This window comes from Myotis myotis, unplaced genomic scaffold (assembly GCF_014108235.1).
Source record: "Myotis myotis isolate mMyoMyo1 unplaced genomic scaffold, mMyoMyo1.p scaffold_m19_p_19, whole genome shotgun sequence".
NCBI classification, from domain to species: Eukaryota; Metazoa; Chordata; class Mammalia; order Chiroptera; family Vespertilionidae; genus Myotis; species Myotis myotis.
Genome location: NW_023416323.1, coordinates 31,077,386 through 31,101,041, shown reverse-complemented (window position 1 = coordinate 31,101,041; position 23,656 = coordinate 31,077,386). Strand labels below are relative to the sequence as shown.

Below are 23,656 nucleotides of genomic sequence, written 5' to 3'. Positions count from 1 at the left end.
TATATATATATATATATATATATATATATATATATATTTTTAGAGAGAGAGGGAGAGGGATAGAGAGAGAGAAACATCAATGAGATGAGAGAGAAACATCGATGCCCCCACTGGGGATGGAGCCTGCAACCGGAACATGTGCCCTGACCGGGAACCTCTTAGTTCCTGGGTTGACACTCAACCTCTGAGCCACACCAGCCAGGCTGCCTCATCACATCTTAACAGCCCTACACCTTGAGGGCCTTTCTAAAGAAAGCAGCGGAGGCACACTGCTGACATGCCCCACTGCCCACAGTGGACTAGCAGTGGCTACAGGCACCCCTAGCCCCGGTGCAGCCCAGATACCTGGTAGGGAAGGAGTCACCATCTGGGGCCAGAAGCCTATACAAACAGCCTTTGGGGTGGCTCTGACTCCAAACCAGGTACTCTGAACCCAGAGAGGTACCACTGACGGTAGTGCATGAGGGGACAGTGCTATGAGGTCGAAGTCCCTTGAAGCAGCGGCAGCATTCTAGAGTAGATACCTCAGCTTGTCAGGAGACATGCCAGTTGGCCCAAGGCATAAGCTCTTAACTGATGATATTTTCCCTCGCAGAGTTGACCACATTCTTTTGGCCTAAAAAAATTGATTAAAAAGATTGGGAGGGCCTTGGCCTGTGTGGCTCAGTTGGTTGGAACGTCATCCCGTATACCAAAAGGTTACAGGTTCAATTCCTGGTCAGGGCACATACCTAGATTACAGGTTCATCCCCGGTCAGGACATGTACGGGAGGCAACCAATAAATGTTTCTCTCTCACATTGATGTTTCTCTTTCTTTCTCTCTCTCCATTCCCCCCTCTCTAAAACAAACAAACAAAAACCAAACATATCCTCAGTTTAAAAAAGACTGGGAGGTCAGAGAGAATCCCAGATGGGCCTCAAGCCTTGATGGGACCAGGCCCGGGGACTTCACTGGCTGTCCCGCCCCCTCTCAGCACTGCTCTTGGAGACCAGATTGAAAGATCCATGGCTCTGCTCCTGGACAACGTGGAGTGTCACCTCTTGCCCTTCCGGCCCCACTAGGCTGCCTTGTGAGTGGCCAGCTTGTCACTCACACCTTGGCCCAGTCAGTGCTTATTGGGGCCCAGCCCCCTGTGTGCACTGATATAAACACAAATGAGACCAGGCGCCTGCCCTCAGGGGCTTGCTTTCTGGGGGCCCACACAGACCCAGACAGACATCAGAACAATGGGTGAATGGGTGTGTTTGCAGCTTTGCAAGGGCCATCTGTTCAGTGTGACAGAACACAGGGTGGATGGGTGGGAGCAGGAGTGGGGCAGGCAGGGGAGAGGGAGATGAGCCGTGGGAGCTGCAGGAGTAGATCACAGGAGGTGAAGTGAGAAAGCTTGGGCATTGTTGAAAGAGCCACAGGAAGTCACAGGAAGTTTAAAGCAAGAGAGTGACAGAAAGGTGATAGGGACTTTGGAAAGCTTTCACATCACAGTGGGGAAGCGAGCATGATCAAGAGAGGAAAGGGTTGGGGGGGGAAGGGGGCACTGACACTACAGCAGCTCAGCTGCCCTGTACTTTGGGAGGAGATGGTCAAGAGGTGGAGGTCAAGCCCACAAGCTCCCCCTGCCCACCGAATGCTCCCCGCAGCATCTTTGGTGGGCTGAGATATGGAGGCCTTGACAAATGATCCTTCATGTATCTTCTGCTGCCACAGAACAAACCAAGAGTCAAGCTGGCAGAGACAGAGGGAAGAGGTCCCATGGAGTGTCAGAGCCAAAGGCAGCTGCCACCTTGGTAAGCTAAGGACCCACCTGGCTTCTAAGGCGACTAGAGGGGCTGTGCAGGCCCCTGCCTTGCTCCAACAAGGTGAAGCCCATTGCCAGGATGACAATATAATCTGTTCTTGTTAACATTCACCTGCTAAAAGCCTAAAATAGCATTTTCCAAATAAGGTTAGGCTACCTCAATTTATTTAAATGAGGAAATCGTAACATTTCAAGTTCTTATTATAAGAACCGTGGAACATGAAACTAACGGTAAAATAATTGCATGACTGATCCACTTCCCTCTTGTCCACCTCTGCTCCTATGCAAAAAAATATTTAGGGATGCGATTCTGAGATTCGTGCATGCATGGAGTTGTCCAAAGAACCAAGGTGAGGAGGAAAGTGCCAGCCCTGGAGAGGGCATTCCTGGATTCCTGCAGGATGGTTGAGATCTCAGGAAATCAACTCAATTACTAAAGAGGGTGTGTGGAGAGAGGCCATGGACTGGGAGGGTCCGAGGAGAGGCTTGGGGATCCAGACACCTGAGCCACCAATGCGGGGGTGGGTTTGCAGATTGGAGCAAGGGATGAGGGCTAAGCCCAGAGTCAGAGCCTGGTTCTGGTAGCTGTACTGCCACCAACAGATTGAGGGACCCAGGTAGGAGGTGCAAATTTCATAAAGCCACCTCTTTGGGTCTCTCCTTCATTCACCTTGCAAACAAATTAGCTGGAAGGCAATCTGGCCACGCTGCCAAGCTTTAGAACACATATACCCTTAGGCCCACATTCCATTTCTAGGTACTTATCATATTCATATATATATATATATATATATTCACAAAGTACAAAGATACACACAGTCTTGTTTGTAATAATAAAGGACAAAAGCAATATGAACAAACTATGGCACATTCACACAATGGAATGCTATTCAATGTCAAAAACAAGGAGGGAGGAAATGACAGGTAAATGGAAAAGCAAGATGTATGATGGCTGTAGAGAGTGCCACCATGTGAGCAAAAACCAAGGCAGGTGGACAGACACCTGTGTTCCCATATGGATGGGTTGTCTCAGGAAGGAAACACAAGAGAGCAAACACGGGGCAGCCTTCGGGAACGGGACCTCGTGGCGAGGAGTGAGACAGAGATGTGCTTCTACTGCGTATGCCTTGGTACTATAGGAATTGTGTTCTTGTTTTTGCTTGTTTTTACTGTGTGCATGTACTGCTTTTAGAAAAAAAAAACACCAAAAAAACCCCTGTTAAATAATACATAATTGAGCAGTGTCACCTCTTGCCGTTCCGGTCCCACTAGGCTGCCGTGTGGACCAAATGTGCTCACGTGAGCCAGAGCCCTGTGCCATGCCAGACAAACAAGGAACTCCTGCCTGCCAACCGTGCAGCAAGAGGGCTCCGTTTTAGTTCAGTGCTTTCTCCGTCTCAAGAGCAGTTCTGACTCGCGCAGCTGCAGGGCTGTGAGGAGGAGCCGCAGAGCTCCCTACGAGCTGTTGGGGTCTTGTCCAAGCCAGAACCGGGCAACCGGACAGAGGGACAGGAGTTGCTGGGCAGGACCTTGCTCCCGTCCTTGGCCTAGGGCAGCTCAGCTCCTCGTGAGTCCTGAACCCAAAGCGAAGGAACACACCACAGAAATGTTTTGCTCCCAGTCATCTTTTATTTTGACTAGAGGATTCAAGGTTGCCGTGCGAGTGATTTTCTACGGATATTTATAAATAAGTTATCTGTTTTTCCTCCAGGATCTGCTTTTAAAATAATTTTCCACAAGATTTAACAGATGCCCAATTTGACCATTTAAAGGAGGACATGGTGCACACTGTATTACAGTGTAAAAAGTCTTTAAAAAGAACTTGTAGTGGCAAGTTCTTTGTTTATTAAAATTCCCCACAGGTACCAGAGAAGTCTCTGGCCTTCAGATCCTGGAAAGTGACTAAGAGATGCACATCACAACAATTCCCAGAAAATAAACTGGAACTTCAGGCCGTGCTGATAGACCTCTCAGGCCCTGGCCTGATAAGGCTGGGCTCCTCGCATAAACAACACGCTGAGGTCTGATGCGAGGTCAAGAGAAGCTTGCCCTCGGCCATTCCTGAGTAGATGTGGTCTGCAAACATTTCGTGTCATTCTCCTCCCGGAGCAACCAACCGCTGCAAACTGGGGTCCACGTTCAGCCAAGGAACTGGGACGAGGAGGAGGGAGCAGTAACATGAAGCAGACATGAGGCCAATGAGCGGAGGCCAGGGCTGTTGATCTTAACCAGGAAATCGATTCACATGATTGTGGGAGTAAGCCTCCAGGAACACCCACCAAGAGACGGTCATTAAGAACAAAGTTTTGACAGAACAAAGTCAGAAAAACAAAACTGGCTCATTAAGCACCAGTGTTGCTTTTATTCCGTCTCATGAAGATTATGTTTATAAACCCGTCTCCCGCAGCGAACCACCAGTTAGTTCCACAACAGCAGGGACCACCCTTCTCCCGGTCTGAACCCGGCTCTCCTTCCGTAAGGGAAGTGAAGCCACCTCTTACCATCGCCCTCACCCAGGCCTCCACCATCGCCCCCCTCCAGTGTTTTGATGAGAAGAACCACCACTAGCACTTAGAGGGCAGGCACTTCTGCACCAGGCGCTGCTGCCGGCGCTTCGCTGGCCTCCGAGGTGGCCGGCCCCTCGCTGCTCCCTTAGAAACAACATGCAGGACAACGCGCCCCCCTCCCGGGTCCGGGCCCTGAGACTCAGTGCGTCCGGGCGGCGCCGTGCCACTGGCGGGACCAGGCCGACCCTCGGCTGACTTCCTGGTGCCCTGTCGCCACACTGCCCACCGCACCCAGAGGGAGGCGAGCTTTTCAAAACGGGAAACGACGTCAAAAACGCTTCGATGGTGTCCTGCTGCTGCTGGGATCGCGTTAAACGCCCCCCGCGTTTCTCAAGGCTCCCTCCCTCGCCCTTTCTGATCCTTCATTGCACTCTGCGTTTTCCTCTTCCAGAAACTCCCCTCCCCTGTTGGCAACGCCGGCCCCTTTTCGGCCTCAGGTCTCAGCCTCAGCGTCCCCCGCCCGCTCACCTCCAGGGCGCACATCCCCACCTGAACCCACTTCCGCCCGCCCCCGCCCCGCAACACCCCGTGGAGATTGGCTGTTCGGAGCCCTCGGGGCCCCGCCCCTGGCACACAGTAGGCTCTCAATGCGCATCTGTGAACCTGATAAAGACAAACGGGAAGGCAGCCCCGCGCTCGGACGCGTCTCCGGAGCCCAGGCCGCGGGGTTCCAGGCCGAGGCGAGCGCAGAACCCGGCTGCGGGGCGGCAGCGCGACCCGGTGGCCGAGGCCAGGCTTCGAGGTGAGAACCGCGGCGGTAGCTCCTCACCTGCGCGTCGCGGCGGCCCCGCCAAGGTCACTCGGCGGCTCAGCCCTCGCCCGGCCGTCCACCCTCCCCGGGGCGGCCGCGCTTCAGACCCTCGCGGTCGGGATGGCCCCTGGGACCCGGCCGCGCCGCATCCCCGAGCGGAGCCCCATCCCGGGCTGCGCGGCGGCGATTAGGCCGGCGAGTCCTCGGGCTCGGGCTCGGGCTCCCGCGGGCTGGCGGTGCAGCCGGGCCAGGCCGAGACGGGCTGGGCCTCGTCCGGCGCTGGACCCGTTCCCCTGGCAACGGCGCGGGCTACGGCGCCCCACAGCGGCCAAACCGCGCTGCGTCACTTCGCGCCGGCAGCCGGGGAGCTGTGGCTCGAGGACCCCTTGGCGCCCGGCCGGCCCGTTCCCGGTTCCTTCACAGCCTTTCTCCTAGAAAACTCGTCCCCCGCCATCCCAACCCACACCTGGTCTTCTCGAAACCCTAACTTGTTCCAAAAGCGCCCCCTTCCAGTTTCTCCCGAGACCACCGTCCTCGGGGAGATTCCTGCACGTTTTAACGAGCGTATGTGCAGGGCACCGGACATGCGGTAGGGAACACCCATGAGTCCCTGCTCTTCATGGAGATTCCAGGCGAAGGGGAAGACAGAGCTAGACAACTAAGTATGCAGGCGCTCCGTAATATAAAGGGTGAAATACAAGAGCTTAGAACAGTGGTTCTCAACCTTGGCTGCACATTAGAATCACCTGGGGATCTTGTTAAAGTCCTGATTTCTGGGCCTCATTCTCCGGAAGTTCTATTTCTTTGTTACTAATGATGAGGCCCAGAAATCAGGTTTTAACAAGACTCCCAGGTGATTCTAATGTGCAGCCAAGGTTGAGGACCACTGGCTTAAAATACGTTGTGCAAAGTATCTTCTTTCTTTATTTCCTGTAAATCAAGCATGAATCCTTCTGGGAGCCCTCATCTTCCAGCCTGGTGGGCAATTTAATCTTGGTCTCCACTGAGCTCCTCTTACCCAGGTTATTCCACGGACCAGGATCTCCTACAGCCACAGCCTGAAAAGCATCCTGTGGTCCTGAGTCCTCTCTAGCACTGACGCCATAGCCACTGTCCTGTCCACAAGGACTTTGAGGTTTAGGCTCTGCTTCCCGGGGGCTGACAGAGGACAGGCGCCTGCGTCCTCTGTTCCAGGGCCTGCAGACTCTCTTCTCTTTCCCCACCTGGGGAACCTCCCTGTGGACCTGGTTTCCCTGAAAGCTCTCCCCTTTTCCTTGGGGATACTCAGAATGAACTCGCCCATGAACTCGGGCTTGCTTTCTTTTTTTAAAGCGAGAGGAAAGGAGAGGGGAAGAGAAACATCAGTGTGAGAGTGAAACATCTATCGGCTGCTTCCTGTACGCCCCCTCACCAGGGATTGAACCCGCAAACTGGGCATGTGCCCTGACTGGGAATTGAACCTGCATGGGACTGCTCCAACCAACTGAGCCATACCACCCAGGGCGATCTCTGTGACTTAAAGTCTTGTTTCCAGGACTGGTAAACCCAAGCTTGATGTGGAATAAAAATCAATAGTCTCGGGGGTGGAGGGCGGTAATGAGGGGATGAGGACACATATGTAATACCTTAATTAACCCCTACAGTGCCGGGGAGCACGATCGCGCTCCTCCTGTCTTTCGCCAAAAGTGCCGGGAGCGCTATCAAAGCTTCGAAATGGCGTCCAGTTCTAAGCCTGCTTTTATTAGTGATGATGATATTGCTAAATATGGGAGCGCTATCAAAGCTTCGAAATGGCGTCCAGTTCTAAGCCTGCTTTTATTAGTGATGATGATATTGCTAAATATGTCAATGTAGTAAAGGTTTCCTTAAGTTTTTGAATATGTAACTTCATTTACTTGCGATTCATAATTTTTTTCCTAAACTGCTGTAAAATCAGCAAAAATGCCTTGGCAATTTTAGCATAGTTCCTAGGATATTGGTTGGCACTCAAAGGGTTAAGGAAAAAAAAAGAATTCTTAGTACCACCAACTGTTCTTTTCAGAGAATATGTTTTGTCCATTAATAATATTTGAGAAGGAATGATTATTCTTTTTAATGAATAACTGATTATCATTGCTTGTGCAATGTTCTTACATTTTCACACACACAAAAGAAAAATCAATAGTCTCAGAAATGCAAGATGGCCTCTCAACTCTTATCTGGAATAGGAGAACTTAGGGTCAAACAGAGATGGTAACCCAGAAATCAAGGTGGAGGATAAGCCCGTTTATGCCCACAGGGAGAGAAGGCCGCAGGAGTCACAGCTCTCTAGACTCTGGGTCCACCTGCCTCCGAGGCACCTCTCCTGACTGTTCCCTGGGTATCGAGATGCAACACGCCTCTACATGCCTCTGTCCTCGCCACAAACCTGCTTTTCCCCTTGGGCCCTCCAAAGGGCACTACCATCTTCCCAGTCTCCTCCTAGTCCTTGCCCATCTAACCCCCACAGTTCCCAGGGCCAGGCAGTCCTCCCTCTGAAGCATGTCCTGTGTTCATTCTTTCCACTCCATTCCTGCCCAGACCACCAGCATCTTCCTTACTGTCTCTGCAGCAGCCTCTGGTCTGGTCTCCCTGACCTCAACCTGCCTGCTTCCAGTCCATCCTTCTCCTAGCTCCCAGACTTGCCATTCTTTCTCTTAATTTGTTAAAGTGGGTGTAGTCCCACTTTAACAAATTAAGTCCCCAAAATAGCAGCCCCCAAAGATGTCCACATCCTAATATCTGGAACCTATGAATATGTTACCTTATATGGCAAAGGGGACTTGGCAGATATGATTCAGGATCTTGAGATGCAAGATTATCCACATACATTCTGTGTGATGACAAGAGCCCTTATAAGAGGGAGAAGGTCAGAGAGGGAGATGTGACGCTGAAAGCAAAAGCCAGATAAATTTGCCCTAGCTGGTTTGGCTCAGTGGATAGAGTGTCGGCTCACGGACTGAAGGGTCTCAGGTTCAATTCTGGTAAAGGGCATGTACCTTGGTTGCAGACTGGATCCCCAGTGCTGGTCAGGGCATGTGCGGGAGATAACCGGTCGATGTTTCTCTCTCTGTCTCTCCCCCTCCCTTCCAACCTCTCTAAAAATCAATGGAAAAAATATCCTTGGGTGAGCATTAACAACAACAACAAAAAAGTTAGATAAGTTTGAAGATACTACACTGCTGGCTTTGAAGATGGAGGAAGAAGCCATGTGCCAAGGAATGTAGGGGCCTCAGAAGCTGGGAAAGGCAATAAAACATACTCTCCTAAAACCTCCAGAAGGAACCCGTCTGCTGACATCTTGACTTTAGCCCAGGGAGACCCATTTCAAGCTCCTGCCCTCCAGAACTATAAGATAATAAATTTGTGTTGTTTCCAGCCACTGAATTTGTGGCGATTTGTTATAGCAGCAACAGGAAACTAGGACAGTAGGTTTTAGATAGGGTTAAGTACACATACATTAACCAATGAAAGCTGTTTCATTTGAAACAAAAATCCAAGTGACAGCTCAGATTCCCTTGATGTGTGTCTAAGTGACTCCAAGTCAGGCTTTCTGAGGATGCCCTGACAGCTTTTTCATTTTAAATTTGCTTGAGGCAGGGGCAGTTTGATGGTAATCTTCTGAGTCTGCCATCATCATATGGTTTCCAATCCAGAGCCTGACACTGCCCACAGCATCACTTCTGAGGAAGGCCACACGTTGCCTGCTCCCCAGCAGGCAGTGGGTAGAAATCTTCCTAACCTGAACACATCACCTAATCAGTCTTCTGCTTAAGATAATGCGGGGTTTCCTTTGTCTTTAGACAAAGCATGGTTCCCAGTAGCCGCGCTCAGCAAACCCCTATTCATCTCCTCATCCCTGTGCCCAGTGAGGCTTGTGCAACTCCTGGAACCTGCAGCATTCACTCCCACCCCAGGCCTTTTCCCACAGGGTTCCCATTACTTGAAGTGTTGTTACAGCTCCTCCCACCTGCTTTGTACAATTTCTTTGAAAATGTGACACATTTTTCTGGAACAGAAGTCAATCAGCCCCTTGAGCAGGACTTGTTCCTGCCCATGATCTACAAGGCAGGTCTGCCCAGGGTTCACAGGGAGAAAAGCTCAACTGTAATTGGGAATGCTTATGCACACACACGTGTGAGAAGATCCTAAGCCAGCTTACGTGGCTCCAAAAAAATGCCAGAAGACACTCCTGGGCTGGAGCCGGTGGCCTGTCCTTAGGGCCAACGCGTACTCAGGCTTTCTGGGACTTGTCACTTGTCCCAGAGCAGGTCAGTGGGTATTTGTTTCGATCCCAGTTCTGCCAGTCACCAGCTGGGCAAATTCCTTAACCCCCCTAAACCTCAGTTTGCGCCTGTGTGAAATGAAGGTAACAATAGCTACTGCACAGGGCTGAAAGCGCGGTCAGGCCCATAAACGCACGGAGTACTCAGTTGGTAGTAGACACTGATACACATAATCGAAACCTTTTTTGTCTTCCTACCAGGAATGATGCTAACCATTTCATCAGCTAATCGAATTAAATGTTCATGATCAGATTAACCTGGGTGGGACGTGGTCAGCCACAGCTCTTGCTTGCTGAGTCCACTTCATCTGGGTCACGGTACCCTTTCCAATGGGCCCTGGATGACTCAGCCCATCCACTTGGCGCGTCCCCATGACCACCAGCAGCTCTTGCCCCAGCAAGCACCGCGGCCTCTGACTGGTCTTTCTGCTTCCATTGTGGGCTCCCACACTGTCAATCCATTCTCCTCACAGCTTGTGGCCGTCATTTTTTTTTTTTTTTAAGCCAAGCTGATTCTTTTACTTCCTGCTTATAATGCTCAGTGACACTTCCCTGCTCCCCCAGGGAGTGGTATTTCTATATGCCATAAAATTAGAATCAAAACCTCCTTTGCTCCGTGGCTCTGGCTGACCCCTGCAGCTTCGATGGCCTCCCTTTCCTCAAAGGACCAGGCTCCCTCTCTATAGGGCCTTTGCACGTGACGATCTCCCGACCTGGAACATCACTTTCTCAGGGAAAGCTTTCTCTGGCCCTCAGAACAGAGAAAGCATTGCTGCCATCGCACCATGGGACGCTGCTTTCTAGTTCCTTCCGTCCATGGCTCCTTGAGTGTGTAGTGATCTGATTAGGGGCTGTCCCTCCAGTCAGCCAGAGAGCCCACAGAGGAGGAATGATGCTTTTTCTAGCTCACCATGGCTTCCCTAGCACAGAGCCTGGAACAGAGGAAGGAAGGAGGAAAGGAAAGAACAAAGAAAAGGAGTGTGCTATTTATAGGAATTCTTTTGTGAGGCCCTTTGTAAAGTAAATACCACTCCTTGAATTATTTTTGGTGTAAAATGACTTTCCTATATCACCATCCCTTGGTAGTAAATCTATTTTTTCCATGTCCCTCGTAAAGTTGTTTTTCATTTGCTACTTTCAAGACATTTTCCTCCCATTAATTTTTCCTTGTTAAGTGGTTTTTATGACCGCTCTGTGCTTTAAGAAAGAGCTGCCGCTCAGTGTTTAGAATATTCTCCCAGCTTCCTTGGTGGGAAGGCTCTGGCAGCTTTCCCACTGTTGACTATAACCAGTGCCATTGGGAACACCATGTCACCCCTCCAGAACTCTCTGGGATCTAGATAAAACCTATTCTGTATCTCCAGTTGGGAACAAGGTGTTTGGAAACAGCACCTTATGCAACAGAGCTGCCACCGGGCCATCCCTTGGAGGCAAACAAACAAAACAAAACAGAATCATGGCATATGGAAAATGTGTCTGCGGAGTCCTAGGGACCAAAGACTTGAAGGCTTGGCTGCCAGCAATTCAGTTTTTTATTTTATGTTTCTTGGACAACCGAAGGCTTATATTTACCACATGTGTCACCTGAGATGCAGCAAGGGTGGAAAAAGGCATCCTGGGCCGGTGAGGTCAAAGCTGCCCTTTTTGCAAACGACCTCCACCGGGCCCCGCACGTGCTCCTGCGGGAGGGTATTTCCACCGCTGGCTCATTTCTATGGGGAAAGGGTACGTGCATCAAAGCTGTTGGCTGTTCCTACTTTATCTCCAAAATGCACAGGGCTGGGACACCTGCATTTTTCCTCGAATACTTTAAAGCAAATTATATGCGGGAACTTCTCAGGCCTGCTCCCTGTGGAATTTCCTTTGTTCCTAGCTCGAAACCTTATGTAACCTGACACAGTTATCTGAAAAGGCTCGGAATCCAAAAGCACAGTGCTCTGAGCTGGGGATGAAGGTCGGAGCTGGAAGAGAAAGGCTCTCCCCCGTCTGGGGACTGGGTCAGACTTGCACCACGACAATGCCCCATTCACGTTCCAAAGAAAAAGGCGAAGCCCCTGGCGCCCCGACCCGCGGGCACACTTGCTTCATCTCTCTGAACAAGGAACCTCTTAACGAGGTGTTCGAGGGACATCACAAAGCCCTCGACCTGGCTGGCAGTTAAAAATATTTCGATAACCACCTTGAACCACTGGCCCATTTCAAGGGGGGTGGTGGGAGTAACCCCTTCCACTGACTCAAAAATCAACCCGTTCTGGGAGTCGGAGGCTCCTGCTGGCAGTTAGTGCTGCAAATGGTTGTATACGTGGGGGGTCTGGAATCCACATTTTTTCACCAAGTGGTTGGTCCAGGTGATTCTGACTCAAGCCACAGCCCAGGACCCAAATCAGGAGATGACCCCCGTTCCCGAGAGCCCCTGGACCTAGAAGCTTCTTTCTCTCCCTTTGTTTTCACGTTAGAAACCCCAGCCCTGCTCACTGTTACATCTCAGTATCGAGGGACCTCCAAGGAGAATAGGCACCGCTCATAGGTGGCTGGCTTTTCAAGGAATTTGCGGGAGAACATTTTAGGCCAGGCTGTGAACAGAAACCCCTTCCATCTGGTTTCAGTTTATTTAAAAAAACAACACACACAGGCCTCCCCACCAGCAATCAGAAAACAGCCACAGCTTCCCCGCGCCTGGTATTAGCCACCAGGGGTGGGGCTGAGTTATGTATATGCAAATAAATTAAACCAGTCAGCCAACAGCAACTAATTTTTGTATCTTTTGCAGTTGTTCTGCCAAGAAAAGGCCTGGATTGGGGGTGATAGGAGCTGTAAGGAAGCACGTTTTGGAATTAGTTTGAACCACTTGCCTTAATTCTGCTGTTGGGAGACATGTTTCTAACCCAGAAGCAAATTTTAAAAAGTTGATGGGCTTTTGCCTGGGTACTGCCTACTGCACAATGCCAAACTCCGAGGCGGAAGGCCAGGGGGTAGTGCTGCCTGTGGTTCGGAGCGTAGCGTCTGGGGGGCTGTGTGACGCAGGGCATGCCATTTAACCTCTCTGAATTTGTTTTCTTCTTTATAGGAAGGGGATTTCCAGGTGCACAGCCCAGATGGGGAGCCTTGGAAAATGTGGAGGGTGTTCAGTTCATGCCCAGGGCACGAGGAGGTGAGTCAGCTATCTCCCAGGCTCCCAGGCCATGTGAGTGATGTGCTAGTACCTGCTTCATAGTGATGATGTGAGAATAGCATAAGTAAATAAAGTACGAGCGAGCTGGACACAAGGACTGGCATACAGCAAACACAGTAAATATAACAGAGGATTATGAATAGCTCAAAGCCACACGGCAAGATCCAAGAAGGCCGGTGAGTCAGCCGAACTCTTCCTGCAAATGTTCCCAGCTGAGGCTTGCCTTTCCCTGGGGCTGGTCCAGAAAACCCTTTGGGACACTTTATCTTCGTGCTTCCCAACTTCAGGGCCCTAACACCCAAACACCTGCCTCCAATTCTGGAGGCAAAATAAAAATTCAGAGGAGGGTACCACACACTGTTTGAAAACACAAGTGATGCTCCTGCGTCTCACTTTCCCCTCTCCCAGGTAACCGAAGGGCCTGGTTTCCAGGTGCACAGCCTGGATGGGCTACCTTGGAAAATGGGGAGAGGGTTCAGTTCATGCCCAGGGCACGAGGAGTCCCAGGCCATGTGAGTGATGTGCTAGGAACCACACGCTTCCAGCTACCTCTGGGCAGAACCCTTGCAGGTCTGCAAGCACCTCGGGCTCGGTTTGTCCAAAATAGACATTGCTTCTGTCCCCTGGTCGGCATGCAGCAACAGGACTCCCAGCCTCCACTCTTCCCCTGCCTCCAAATCCATTCCCTGGCCAACTGGAACAGGGATCTCATTTGCTCAAGACCATCACCAGTTCTCTCCCTCATCATGAAGTCTAGGAGGCCCTGCAAACATGGCCCTGCACTGACACCTGAATTTGAATCTTGCCACTGGTCCAAGATTCAAACTCAAGTGCACCTGAGCTTGAGACCTTGAGCAGTTTTCTTAGCTGCAGGAAGCCTCAGATTCGTTGAAAGTAAAATTGTAATAATGTTGCCTACTACAGAGGGCTAGTATGAGGCTTTGCACCCAAGCAAGGGCTGGGACAGAGCAAGAGGTTTGGAGGCCAGTGCAGGGAATGCAGAGGAAGGGTAAAGGGGAGGGGGGGGGGGGCTGTCAGAACTAGGGAAGATGATGAGACCGTCTCGGGCATGCTGAGCGTGCGGGGCCTATGGGTATCCAAGGGAGGCCTCTCGGGGCAGCTGGACTTTGGGCCTGGAGTCAAGAGTGAGGAGGCCTTGGCTGGAAAGGAGTGTGGGAGTCACCAGCATGTGAGTGGGAAGATGAGCTCATGCTGAGGGAGGGGTCCCCACAGCCAGAGGTTCACCCAAAGAAAGAGAAGCTCCAGAAGGGGAGTCAGAGGGGTAGGGGGGCGCCCCAGGGAGAAAGGGGCTGGGGCATGAGGACTGCCACAGGGCAGAGGCTTCAAGGAAGCCAAGTTAACTGAAAGCAGAGATGTGTCCAGGGTATTTGGGGACTAAAATGGCATTCACTGGTGACCTTTGGTGAGGTCAGGAGGGGAAGCTGACTCTGAGCTAGACTGGGGGAGGGGAGAGTGGGGATGGTGATTGCAGGCGATTTCAGAGAAATGTGGCTGAGAATGGGGGCGGAGTGTGTGGCTTCCTTGAAGGCTCTGCCCTGTGGCAGTCCTCATGCCCCAGCCCCTTTCTCCCTGGTGTGTGTGAGAACAATGCGTGAGGAAAGGGGTAGAGGATTGAGGTGAAAGAGGTTCTTTTTTTTTAAATTCTCACCCGAGGATATTTTTCCATTGATTTTTAGAGAGTGCAGAAGGAATGGGGGTGGGGTGGGGAGGGGAGAGAGAGAGAGAGAGAGAGAGAAGAGAAGAAGAGAAGAGAAGAGAACACAAGAGAAGAAAAGAGAAGAGAAGAGAAAGAAGAGAAGAGGAAGAGAAGAGAAGAGAAACATTGATGGGAGAGAGATACCGATTGTTGCCTCCCACATGCACCCTGACCTGGGCAGGGGATCTAGCCTGCAACCTAGGTACATGCCCTTGACCAGGAATGGAACCTGTCTAACCACCGAACCAAACTGGCCAGGATGAAAGAAATTCTTTTTAAAAAAATATATATTTCTTTATTGATTTCAGAGAGAAAGGGAGGAGAGAGAGATAGAAATATCAATGATGAGAGAGAATCATTGATCGGCTGCCTCCTGCTTGCCCCACACTGAGGATCGAGCCCGCAACCCAGGCATGTGCCCTTGGCCGGAATCGAACCCGGGACCCTTCCGGTCCGCAGGCTGACGCTTTATCCACTGAGCCAAGCTGGCTAGGGCAAGAAATTCTTTATTGTAGTTGGTTACCAGTAGGAGAGGCCAGAGCCTGAGTGTGCTGCTGTGGGGAAGGGGCCAGTGGTTAGCACTTAAAGCCACGGTACCCAGCACAGGCCTAACACACAGAAGGGACTCAGTGGAAGGGTGCTGTCTTTGAGGATGGGATTCAGAACCAGGGGGAGAGACTGGCCATTGGGGGCCCTCTGCATGATGCCAGGAGGGAAGGGTGATGGGGTGCCAGGGGTGAGCAGAGTGCAGGGCAGGGCCTTCCCGGGACTCTGCTGCCTCCTCCAAGCTGGCCACAGAGGGAGGAAGAGGCGATAGGAGTGTTTAACGTCAGGAACCCTGCTGTGCAATCAGGAGACGGAGCCTGAGCTCTTGAAGACTGCCACCTGGCACCCCATCCTCAGCACTTTGGTTCCCCATCCTCAAATCCAGCAGCCTTCACTTCATCCCCTTCAGAGCCACGCCCTCCCCCCACGGCCAGCAGATGGTGCCAGTGAGCTGCTGGATTCAGCTGGAGCCAACCGGAGCCAGCCCTGGCCCCCCACCCACTCTGTGGCCCTCCAGAGCCCTGGGCATGCTAAGCGTTGGGCTCACCAGGTTTCTGACCAAGGGTGAGGGTCGGGGGCAGGACTAAGAACGAAGGGAGGCTGAGGGCTGAGGGCTGAGGGCTGAGGGCTGAGGGCTGAGTGGTGGAGTGGCTCAGGGGCTCCTTCTGGTTGCCCTTCATTCCTTTGCCCCTGCCAGGCCCTGCCTTATCTGCTGGGGCTCCTGCCCCCTTCCCTTCTCTTCCTTGGAGGCCCCTGCCAACCCAGACTCCTGGGTCTGGCAGAGGCTGGTTCTCTGCCCCTGGGCAGGCACAACTTGGCACCAGTTCTCAGACAGGGCTGGGCCAGCCACTCCCAGCCATGACTGCCCAAACCACCTTCAGTCTACTTCTAGAACATCTCCACCTGATGAGGGGTAAGGGGTCAGTTTACCCCCGAGGAGGTCACAGGGGCTGAAGCATAAATCCTGGGAAGGAGGCATGGCCTCCTGGCCTAGGAAGTGGGAGGAAGTATGTCAGAGGGATACACACACACACACACACACACACACACACACACACACGGCAGATCATCTAGTCCCACAAGACCCAAGCCACACAAGATTAAAAGTTCTGTCCAAAGTGGCAGTGTCCCAGAAGCTGAGCCAAAAACACCCCCTCCCTGTCGTAGTCCTAGCCAATTTCTACTTTACAGTGAAAGACAATTCCCCACACCCCCTCTCAGCAGGTCCTTCGCCCCATTCCAGGCTTCCCAATGAGTCAGGATCTTTCATGGTTTCTTCCCAGGAACTTCCTAGGATCCTGTTTCTTAGTCTCTGTTCATCTTGCTTTCCCACTTCCACCTCCCTACCCGTCAACTCCTGCTTTTGGCAATGCTGGTACTACTTATTATGTGGCCTTGACCTTCAAGGTTGCCTGGGATCCACCTCACCCTCTCCTCCATTCCCTCTCTCCAACCCTAAAGGGAAGCCTTTATGGACTGAAGCTGAAGAGACTACAGCCAGGCTCAGTAGGGTGACTAGAACTGGGATGTGTGTGTGTGTGTGTGTGTGTGTGTGTGTGTGTGTGTGTGTGTGTGGAGGTGGGGTGTCCCACCAATCCAGGTGTACAGCTCAGATCAGGGAGCCACGCCAAGGGTGCTATGCCTACCTCTGGGTCTGGGCCATAGATTCAGGGTAACAGGAGTCAGCAGGTTTTTGGGGTGGGGGGATGTTTCCCTGAGTTCCCAAAGGATGACCCAGACCAAGGAAGAGTTACTGGAAACATCAATATATACAAATGTCCTCACAGACACAGCGTCGGCACAGGGAGAGATGGTCCATATGTGCACAGACAAGCCATGGAGCCCATGAACTAGAGTGTATATAAATACAGGCACCCAAGGTCAGGCACCACACCCTCTCCAAGCAAGTCCTGCCTCACAGGGCCAGGGCTGATTTGTCATCTGTACTTATAGGAGAAATAGCGGGGGCACTGCACTGCTCTGGGCAGGAAATGGATCCTCACCCAAAGCCTGTCCCCTTAGCTGGGTCTGGCTCCCAGCCCCTCACTGAGATCCCCCTGGCCCACCAGGGGTCACGCCTGGGTAGCAGAAAAGGCTTTTGAGGAGGCATATCTTGGCACATCCTGGGCACCTAAAATATAGAATGGGCGACAGAGCTCAGAGGGGTCCACGACCATCCAGGACTTAGTGTGGGCGTGAATGAGACACTGGGCAAGCCCAGAGAGAGCCCCTCTGCCATGGGCTGCGCCTACTGCCTTCAGCACAGGGCCTGGCAGCCAGGTACTGGCACCAACTCCTAATGCCTGGCAGAGTCCTGGCATGAATGCCAAACACAAGGTGCCAGACACGGGGGTGGGCAGGGTGGGGGGCCGCCAGGCCACACACAAACACAAACCTTCATACACACAGGAAGGGAAATGCACCCACACTCACATCACTTATTTTATCCCCTGGGGAATCATGGGAACAGGGCAGGCAACACCCTGTCCTAGAGGCTGCCCTCACTGACTCCCCAAGTGTCCCCATTGGCCTGGCTCTTGGAGTCCCTGGGGTAGGAGGGTGGGCTGGAGGTAATGGGAGGCCTAGTCGCTCCCTATGACTCCAGTTCTTCTCCCCCTGCTCTGTCTCCGCAGCAACCCCTCACATGTGAACTTGTGGCAGGAGGAGGAGATGGTGCATCCCCAGGGCTGGGAGGGGGAAGGCAGAGCAAGGACTTCCAAGAACCGGGTGATTATCCTGCTTCCCCCAGTCTCCATCCCAAGCCGGTTTTGTGGCCCCAAACAGCTTCGGTGTGAGTGCGCGTCAGGGCGTGTGCGATGGCCCTGCGGGAGTGCGGCGCGTGTGCCGCCGGCGGAGGCAGCTGCGGCGGCGGCCGGGCAGAGCGGACCGGTTCCCCGTGGTGATCCGGTCCCGGCGGCGGCGGCGGCGAGCTGTCAGTGCTGGGCGCTTGGAAGGGAGGTTGTGCGTGTCCTCAGGTGTCCCAAGCAAGTGCGAGCTGGCGGTGTTCGCCTGGGAGCGGCGGCTCCGAGGCCGGGGAGCGTGTGTGGGGCGCAGGCGGGAGCGGGTGCGAACCCCTGGGGCTAGCGGACCGGCCCGCTCCCGGACACGGCCCGCGTCGGGGGGTCTCCTCCAGCAGCAACTTTGGGACTTTGTTCCGGCTTCTTCGAAAGCAGTTCTGGCTGCGGGGGCGGGGCGGAGGCGGGGGCACCTGCCCGGCGCGGGGTGCCAGGAGCGAGGGAGATGCCCCGCCCCCCGCCCCCGCCCCGCCTTCTCCCCGCCCCCAGGGCTCTTTATATGCTCGGCCCGAGGGCGAACCAAGAAAGCGAGTACTCCTCCGGTCCCCGGTCCGTTTTCTGCTGCACCCCGCGCCCTAGCCCCGGCCCCGAGTTCCTACCCCGACCCCCAGCTCAGCCACCGCCCCGGCCCAGCCAGCAGCCATGGAGCGTTGGCCTTGGCCGTCGGGCGGTGCCTGGCTGCTCGTAGCTGCCCGAGCGCTGCTGCAGCTACTGCGCGCCGACCTGCGTCTGGGCCGCCCGCTGTTGGCGGCGCTGGCGCTGTTGGCCGCGCTCGACTGGCTGTGCCAGCGCCTGCTGCCCCCGCTGGCTGCACTCGCCGTGCTGGCCGCTGCCGGCTGGATCGCATTGTCCTGCCTGGCGCGCCCGCCACGCCTGCCCGTGGCCACTCGCGCGGTGCTCATCACCGGTGAGTGCGCGGGGCGCGGAGCGTGGGGATTGCAGGCTGTAGGGCGGGACCGGACTCCCAGAGGACTCCCGAGGGCACGCCAAGGCAAGGAGGGCACCCAGCGCAGGAGTAGGAGTGCCCCCTTCCCCTGGGTGCAGGGAGCGAACCAAGTAGGAAGCAAAGCACCGCCTCAAGTCTTGGTTAACTACCTGCAGCTGCGGGAGTGTTGGAGCGAAAATGAGGCAGGGAGTGGGCAGGTGCGCTGGGGAACTGATGGCTGAGAAAGAGTCTCCTGGAGTTTGGGGTTTGTGCTTGGCCCCTCCCCAGGAGAGCAATCTCTGAGGGGCTTCAGTGGATGGTCATCCCTTGAACTCTGCCTAACATCCCCACGTGGGGTGCCTCACCTCTTTCCTGAGGCCAGAGAAAGGCTCTTAGATGGGCAGTTGGGACCCTCACCACTCAATTGGCCGGTGCCCTTGGAACCCAGAAAAGCCTGAGGTCATCGTGAGAAACAGCTGGGCATTCAGGCGCCTCTCAGGTCCAGCTGACCACCCTCAGACTCCTGAGAGAGGGTCTAGTCTGCACCCCAACCCCCATTCCTCCTGGTCCTTTGTGCCCAGGAACGAGGCCTTAGAGAGTTGGGCTCAGGTGCCTCGGCTGCCTGGCTGAGCTCCCTTTGTCTGGAACAGGGAATAAATCTGTCACCAGATCGAGGGAAGGGAAAGGGGGGCTGAGGCCCGGCCGGAAGTGAGGAGGGGGAGAAAGGCCAGGGGGCACTGGCTCTGTTGTATGGGGGGAGGGCAGCCTACTCTCTCCCCCACTCCCATGGCTTTGGACAGATGCTCAGGGCTCTCTGCCTTTACATTGGACTTGGGTCGGGGGTTCAGCCACCAGACTGGCTTCTCTGAGATCTCAGTCCAGTAGGGGGCCCTGCATGATCAGATGGAGCTCCCAGAACTTCTCAGAGGAGGCCATCCTTGAGCTGGGCCTCAGAGGATGGGTGGAGATAGGTGGAGTATGGAGGTGTTTTGTGTGAGACAAAGGGTGTGGAACAAAGGCTTAAGGCAGGAATGAGCATGGTCTGGATAGGGGACAATCCAGAATCAGTTTGGCTGCTGGGATGTGGTGGGGCCTTGAATGCTGAGCAAGAATCCAGACTGTGCCGAGACGGGGTGAGGGTGGCACGAGGACTTCTGGCTTCAAGCAAAGAGAGTGGAGATAGAGCAGGGCTTGGGCTGGACGGGGGAGACCTGAGTTCAGGGTTCAGTGTAAAGACTCAGGGGATCCTACTTTCAGGGTTTGAGGAAGAAAGATGACAGACCCTCCTGGATGAAGTAGGGACTAGATTGTGATCTGCCCCCAGAGACGGGCCAGCTCCCCTCTTGCCTTCTAATTTTTGAGCTTTCTCAACAGGACCCAGACCGTTGGCAAGTACTAGGTCTTTCCTGAGATCTCACCTCAGGCTTTGCTTGCTTCTACCAGTAGCCTTGAGTCTGAGTGGCAGGTGTGAGGAGGGATGCCTTCTGTGACTTGGGCTCCCCCCTCTCTAGTTGCAAAGCCCCACAATGGGGGAGGGGAAGAGGTCTGTCCATCCCAACCGACCTAAACATCAGATCAGAGGCTCCAAGTCTCCCAGTGCCCCAAACTCTGGAGGCCCTTTATCACCTGTGGGATCAGTAGGGGACCAGGTCCTGCCCCACCTGCCAGAGCTGCCACCTACCCCTCTCTGAGAATGCCCCTGTGAACCACTGGCCAAAGCTACTGAGTAGCTCAGCCCTGGGGTCAGGGTTTGGGCTGAGTGGCTGGGTACCTTGCGTGCATATCTGTGCACAGATAGGTGGCAGGGGTCTCATGGGAGTGAGCCAGTGTGTTGCTCACAGTTCACTGCAGGTAGGTTGGAGGTATGTACAGGTATGTGTGTGCAGGTGAGTAAGATGAGGTGCAAGGTGTCATTAACTGTGCTGGGAGGCCCAGTTTTCTTGTGAAGGAACTGTCTGCTCTGGGGTGGGGTTGGGGTGAGGGTGTTGCTTAGGCAAATGGACACACACATGCTTATTCCCCTGCCCAGCTAGACTTGCCCAGGACCCCCCCCCCCCCCCGCCCGCCCCAGCCTGGACTGGCTGGCAGGCCCCCAGCCACACAAAGCCCAGCTCAAGGCCCCCTGCCCAGCTGTGTTGTCTGCCTCGTGGCAGGGAGGGGGTGCAGAGCTGTCCTGCAACAGGAAAGCAGAGCAGCTTTGCAGCTTCTGCTCAGGGGGAAGGCCAGTGAGGACCCTGGATCGGAATGGGAACAATCAAGGAAGCAGGGGCTTATCGGACCCCCACGCTGTCTCTGCCTGGTGGTTTCTCTCTACATACCAAAGACAGGAAGTTATGTCTCCAAGAGTGGTAACTGACCTCAGGTCACACTTGGTGGGCTTGGGAAGGGATTAAAATGCAGGTCTGTTCTCCTCTCCATCCATCATTGTCCCTGTCCTGGGGGCAAGTGGTCTGGAGCTCAGAGAATGCTTCACTGTTGCCACTGATTGAAATTCCAAGGGTGGGGGTCGGGTGAGTTGGGGATGGGCCTCTGGCTTGCCTGGAACAACAGGAGGGGGTGTTGAGGTTGGGAAGGCAGGTTGGGCAGAGCCTGGAGGATGGGAGCAGAGGGCTTGGGCTTCATCCCACTCCCTGTGGGAGCCTTGGGAAGGTTTTCTCAGCAGAGTTATATTGTCATTTTTGGAAAGATCTTTATGGCTGCTTAGGAATTAAGATGGGACAGGACTAAAGAGGCGGCTGCTTCAGTGTTCAGGTAGGAAGAAAACGCCTGGGCAAGGGCAGCCAGAAAGAAAGGGAGGCTGTGCAGCAACACTGACCATTTGAGCAGAAACTTGGTATCAAGCAGGCAGAAGGACACGAGGACTGCGACTGGGTCTCAGGCTGACCTGGGATAGAGTCCCCACCTTACTGTGCTGAGTGACTTTGGGAAGCAGCTTAGCAATACTAGGTCTCAGTTTCCTCATCTGTAAAGTGGGGCTCATAAGCCATGATCGATGGGGTTGCTATGGGGAGTCAGGGAGATGACAGCTGTGAAAAGGTTGATGCTCAAGTGCTCAGCCAGGGGGCAAAGCCTGCCAGAGATGGGCCTAAGAGAGGAGGGAGGGCTGCTGACTGCTGGTAGGTTGGGTGTCAGGCCTGGATCCCATCTGGTCCCTGGTGATCCTGGGGTTGTCTCAAGCTGGACTAGGCCACAGTGGGAGTTCACTGGCTACCCTGCCCTGGCCAGGCTGTGACTCTGGTTTTGGCAAGGAGGCGGCCAAGAAGCTAGATGCCATGGGCTTCAGGGTGCTGGCCACTGTGTTGGACTTGAATAGCCCCGGCGCCCTAGAGCTGCGTGCCTGCTGTTCCCCTCACCTAAAGCTGCTGCAGATGGACCTGACCAAGCCAGGCGACATCAGCCGTGCACTGGAGTTCACCAAGGCCCATACCACCAGCACAGGTCAGTGGGCGGCTCCTGGAAAGTGTGGCAGGGTGGATGTGAAGGGGCAGGGATTGTAGGTTTGCTGCTGGGCTGACCCATCATTTCCCTCCCTGCTCCATGCCCTCAGGCTTGTGGGGCCTGGTCAACAACGCAGGCTTCAATGATGTAGTGGCCGATGCGGAGCTGGCTCCATTGGCTACATTCCGCAGCTGCATGGAGGTGAACTTCTTTGGCACATTGCAGCTCACCAAGGGCCTCTTGCCACTTTTGCGCCGTTCCAGGGGTCGTATTGTGACCCTGGGCAGCCCGGCAGGTGAGTGCATTCTCACACTGCAGCGAAAAAGGAGCCCCTCCGTGGGGAGGGATGTGGGTCACCAGCCCAGGCTGAGCTCCCCACCACCAATCCATCCCCAGGAGACATGCCATATCCATGCTTGGGGGCCTATGGGACTTCCAAAGCGGCTGTGGTGCTGCTCATGGACACGTTCAACTGTGAACTTCTGCCCTGGGGGGTCAAGGTCAGCGTCATCCAACCTGGCTGCTTCAAGACAGGTGAGAGTCAGGGTTAGGGGGCAGGTCACAGTCTGGGGCTGGAAGAGGGGTGACTGTGGGGGCAGGGACTGGTTGGAATGGGCGTGGCTTTGGCAGGAAGTGGGTCACTGGTGAGTTGGCTTCCCTAGCTGACCCCTAGCTGATTTTATTACTTTTTCTCCAGAGTCAGTGAAAAATGTGAGCAACTGGGAGCGACGCAAACAGCTGCTGCTGACTAGCCTGCCCCAAGAGCTGCTGCAGGCTTACGGAGAGGACTACATTGAGCATGTACACGGGCAGTTCCTGCACTCGCTGAGCCTGGCACTGCCCGACCTCAGCCCGGTTGTAGATGCCATCATCGATGCACTGCTGGCAGCTCATCCGCCCAGCCGCTACTACCCTGGCCGCGGTGTGGGACTCATGTACTTCATCCACTACTACCTGCCCGAGGGCCTGCGGCGCCGCTTCCTGCAGGCCTTCTTCATCAGCCCCTGTCTGCCAAGTGCACTGCGGCCTGGCAAGCCTGGCTCTACGCCCACCCAGGATGCTGCCCAAGACCCAGACCCAGACCCAAGCCCAGGCCCTTCCCCCACAGTGGCCCAATGAGCAGTGTGCATCTCTGGTCTCGGCTATCCCAGCAGAGGATGTCCCATGAGCCCTGGGGCCTCTCCTGGGCGTTGTGGCCGAGTCTGTCCTAGAGCCTGGCCTCAAGGACCCTAGCCCACCCCCTGCCGATGCCCCAGGTCAGGCCTGGTGAGGCTAACGCTTCCCAGTGAACCTCTGGGCCTCTCTACTGCTTCATGAGCCCAAACAGGGGCACGCGGTTCGCCCGGCAGCTTGGAGAGCCCAGCCGGATGGGGAGTTCAGTGCAAGACGTAGCTGTGGCCTTTGACAGGTTCCCATAGTCGGTGCCTCTGCAAACTAAGTGACAGGGTAGGTTGGGGGCCCCCTCAGGTTATTTCTCAGCACACGAGGCCTCAGTGCTGCGATTCAAAGGGTAAATCCCAATTGTTTCTTGACTGGCTCAAGAATTAGGGCCCTGACCACCCACCCCAAGCCCCAGGGAGGCTGCACATTCTACTTGCCTGATTGCCATTTTTAAATAAATGTCTATTTCTCCTAGAATGGGGGA

At 54.3% G+C, this 23,656-nt stretch overlaps 2 protein-coding genes across 7 annotated transcripts in view; one reads left to right on the top strand and one right to left on the bottom strand.

Annotated features, from left to right (window-relative positions):
• Nucleotides 1-5,397, bottom strand: part of ZDHHC1 (zinc finger DHHC-type containing 1) — a 20,139-nt gene extending 14,742 nt beyond the window's left edge. For all 4 annotated transcript variants that reach the window (XM_036347007.1, XM_036347009.1, XM_036347010.1 and 1 more), the window contains exon 1: nucleotides 5,134-5,397. The gene's annotated coding sequence lies outside the window, so the exon portion shown is untranslated. The remainder of the gene's footprint in view (nucleotides 1-5,133) is intronic.
• HSD11B2 (hydroxysteroid 11-beta dehydrogenase 2) lies at nucleotides 4,949-23,656 on the top strand. 3 transcript variants are annotated; one of them, XM_036347014.1, is made up of 7 exons: nucleotides 4,949-5,106; nucleotides 12,486-12,569; nucleotides 17,487-17,580; nucleotides 21,799-22,011; nucleotides 22,121-22,306; nucleotides 22,408-22,545; nucleotides 22,709-23,656. In XM_036347014.1, exons 2-7 carry the CDS (start codon nucleotides 12,531-12,533, stop codon nucleotides 23,128-23,130), a joined length of 1,092 nt encoding a protein of 363 aa, XP_036202907.1. In that variant the 5' UTR covers nucleotides 4,949-5,106; nucleotides 12,486-12,530; the 3' UTR covers nucleotides 23,131-23,656. The 3 variants fall into 3 exon arrangements, with proteins under 3 accessions (XP_036202907.1, XP_036202906.1, XP_036202905.1); XM_036347013.1 differs by lacking the exons at nucleotides 4,949-5,106; nucleotides 12,486-12,569 and having other exon boundaries at nucleotides 17,349-17,580; XM_036347012.1 differs by lacking the exons at nucleotides 4,949-5,106; nucleotides 12,486-12,569; nucleotides 17,487-17,580 and adding an exon at nucleotides 18,164-18,555.

Excerpts from the sequence above, each read along its gene's own strand:
- HSD11B2 (XM_036347012.1), top strand. The coding sequence starts at position 18,291 with ATGGAGCGTTGGCCTTGGCCGTCGGGCGGTGCCTGGCTGCTCGTAGCT. Across the intron at positions 18,556-21,798 it reads TCGCGCGGTGCTCATCACCG|GCTGTGACTCTGGTTTTGGC; the intron begins GTGAGTGCGCGG and ends TGCCCTGGCCAG. Across the intron at positions 22,307-22,407 it reads GACCCTGGGCAGCCCGGCAG|GAGACATGCCATATCCATGC; the intron begins GTGAGTGCATTC and ends ATCCATCCCCAG.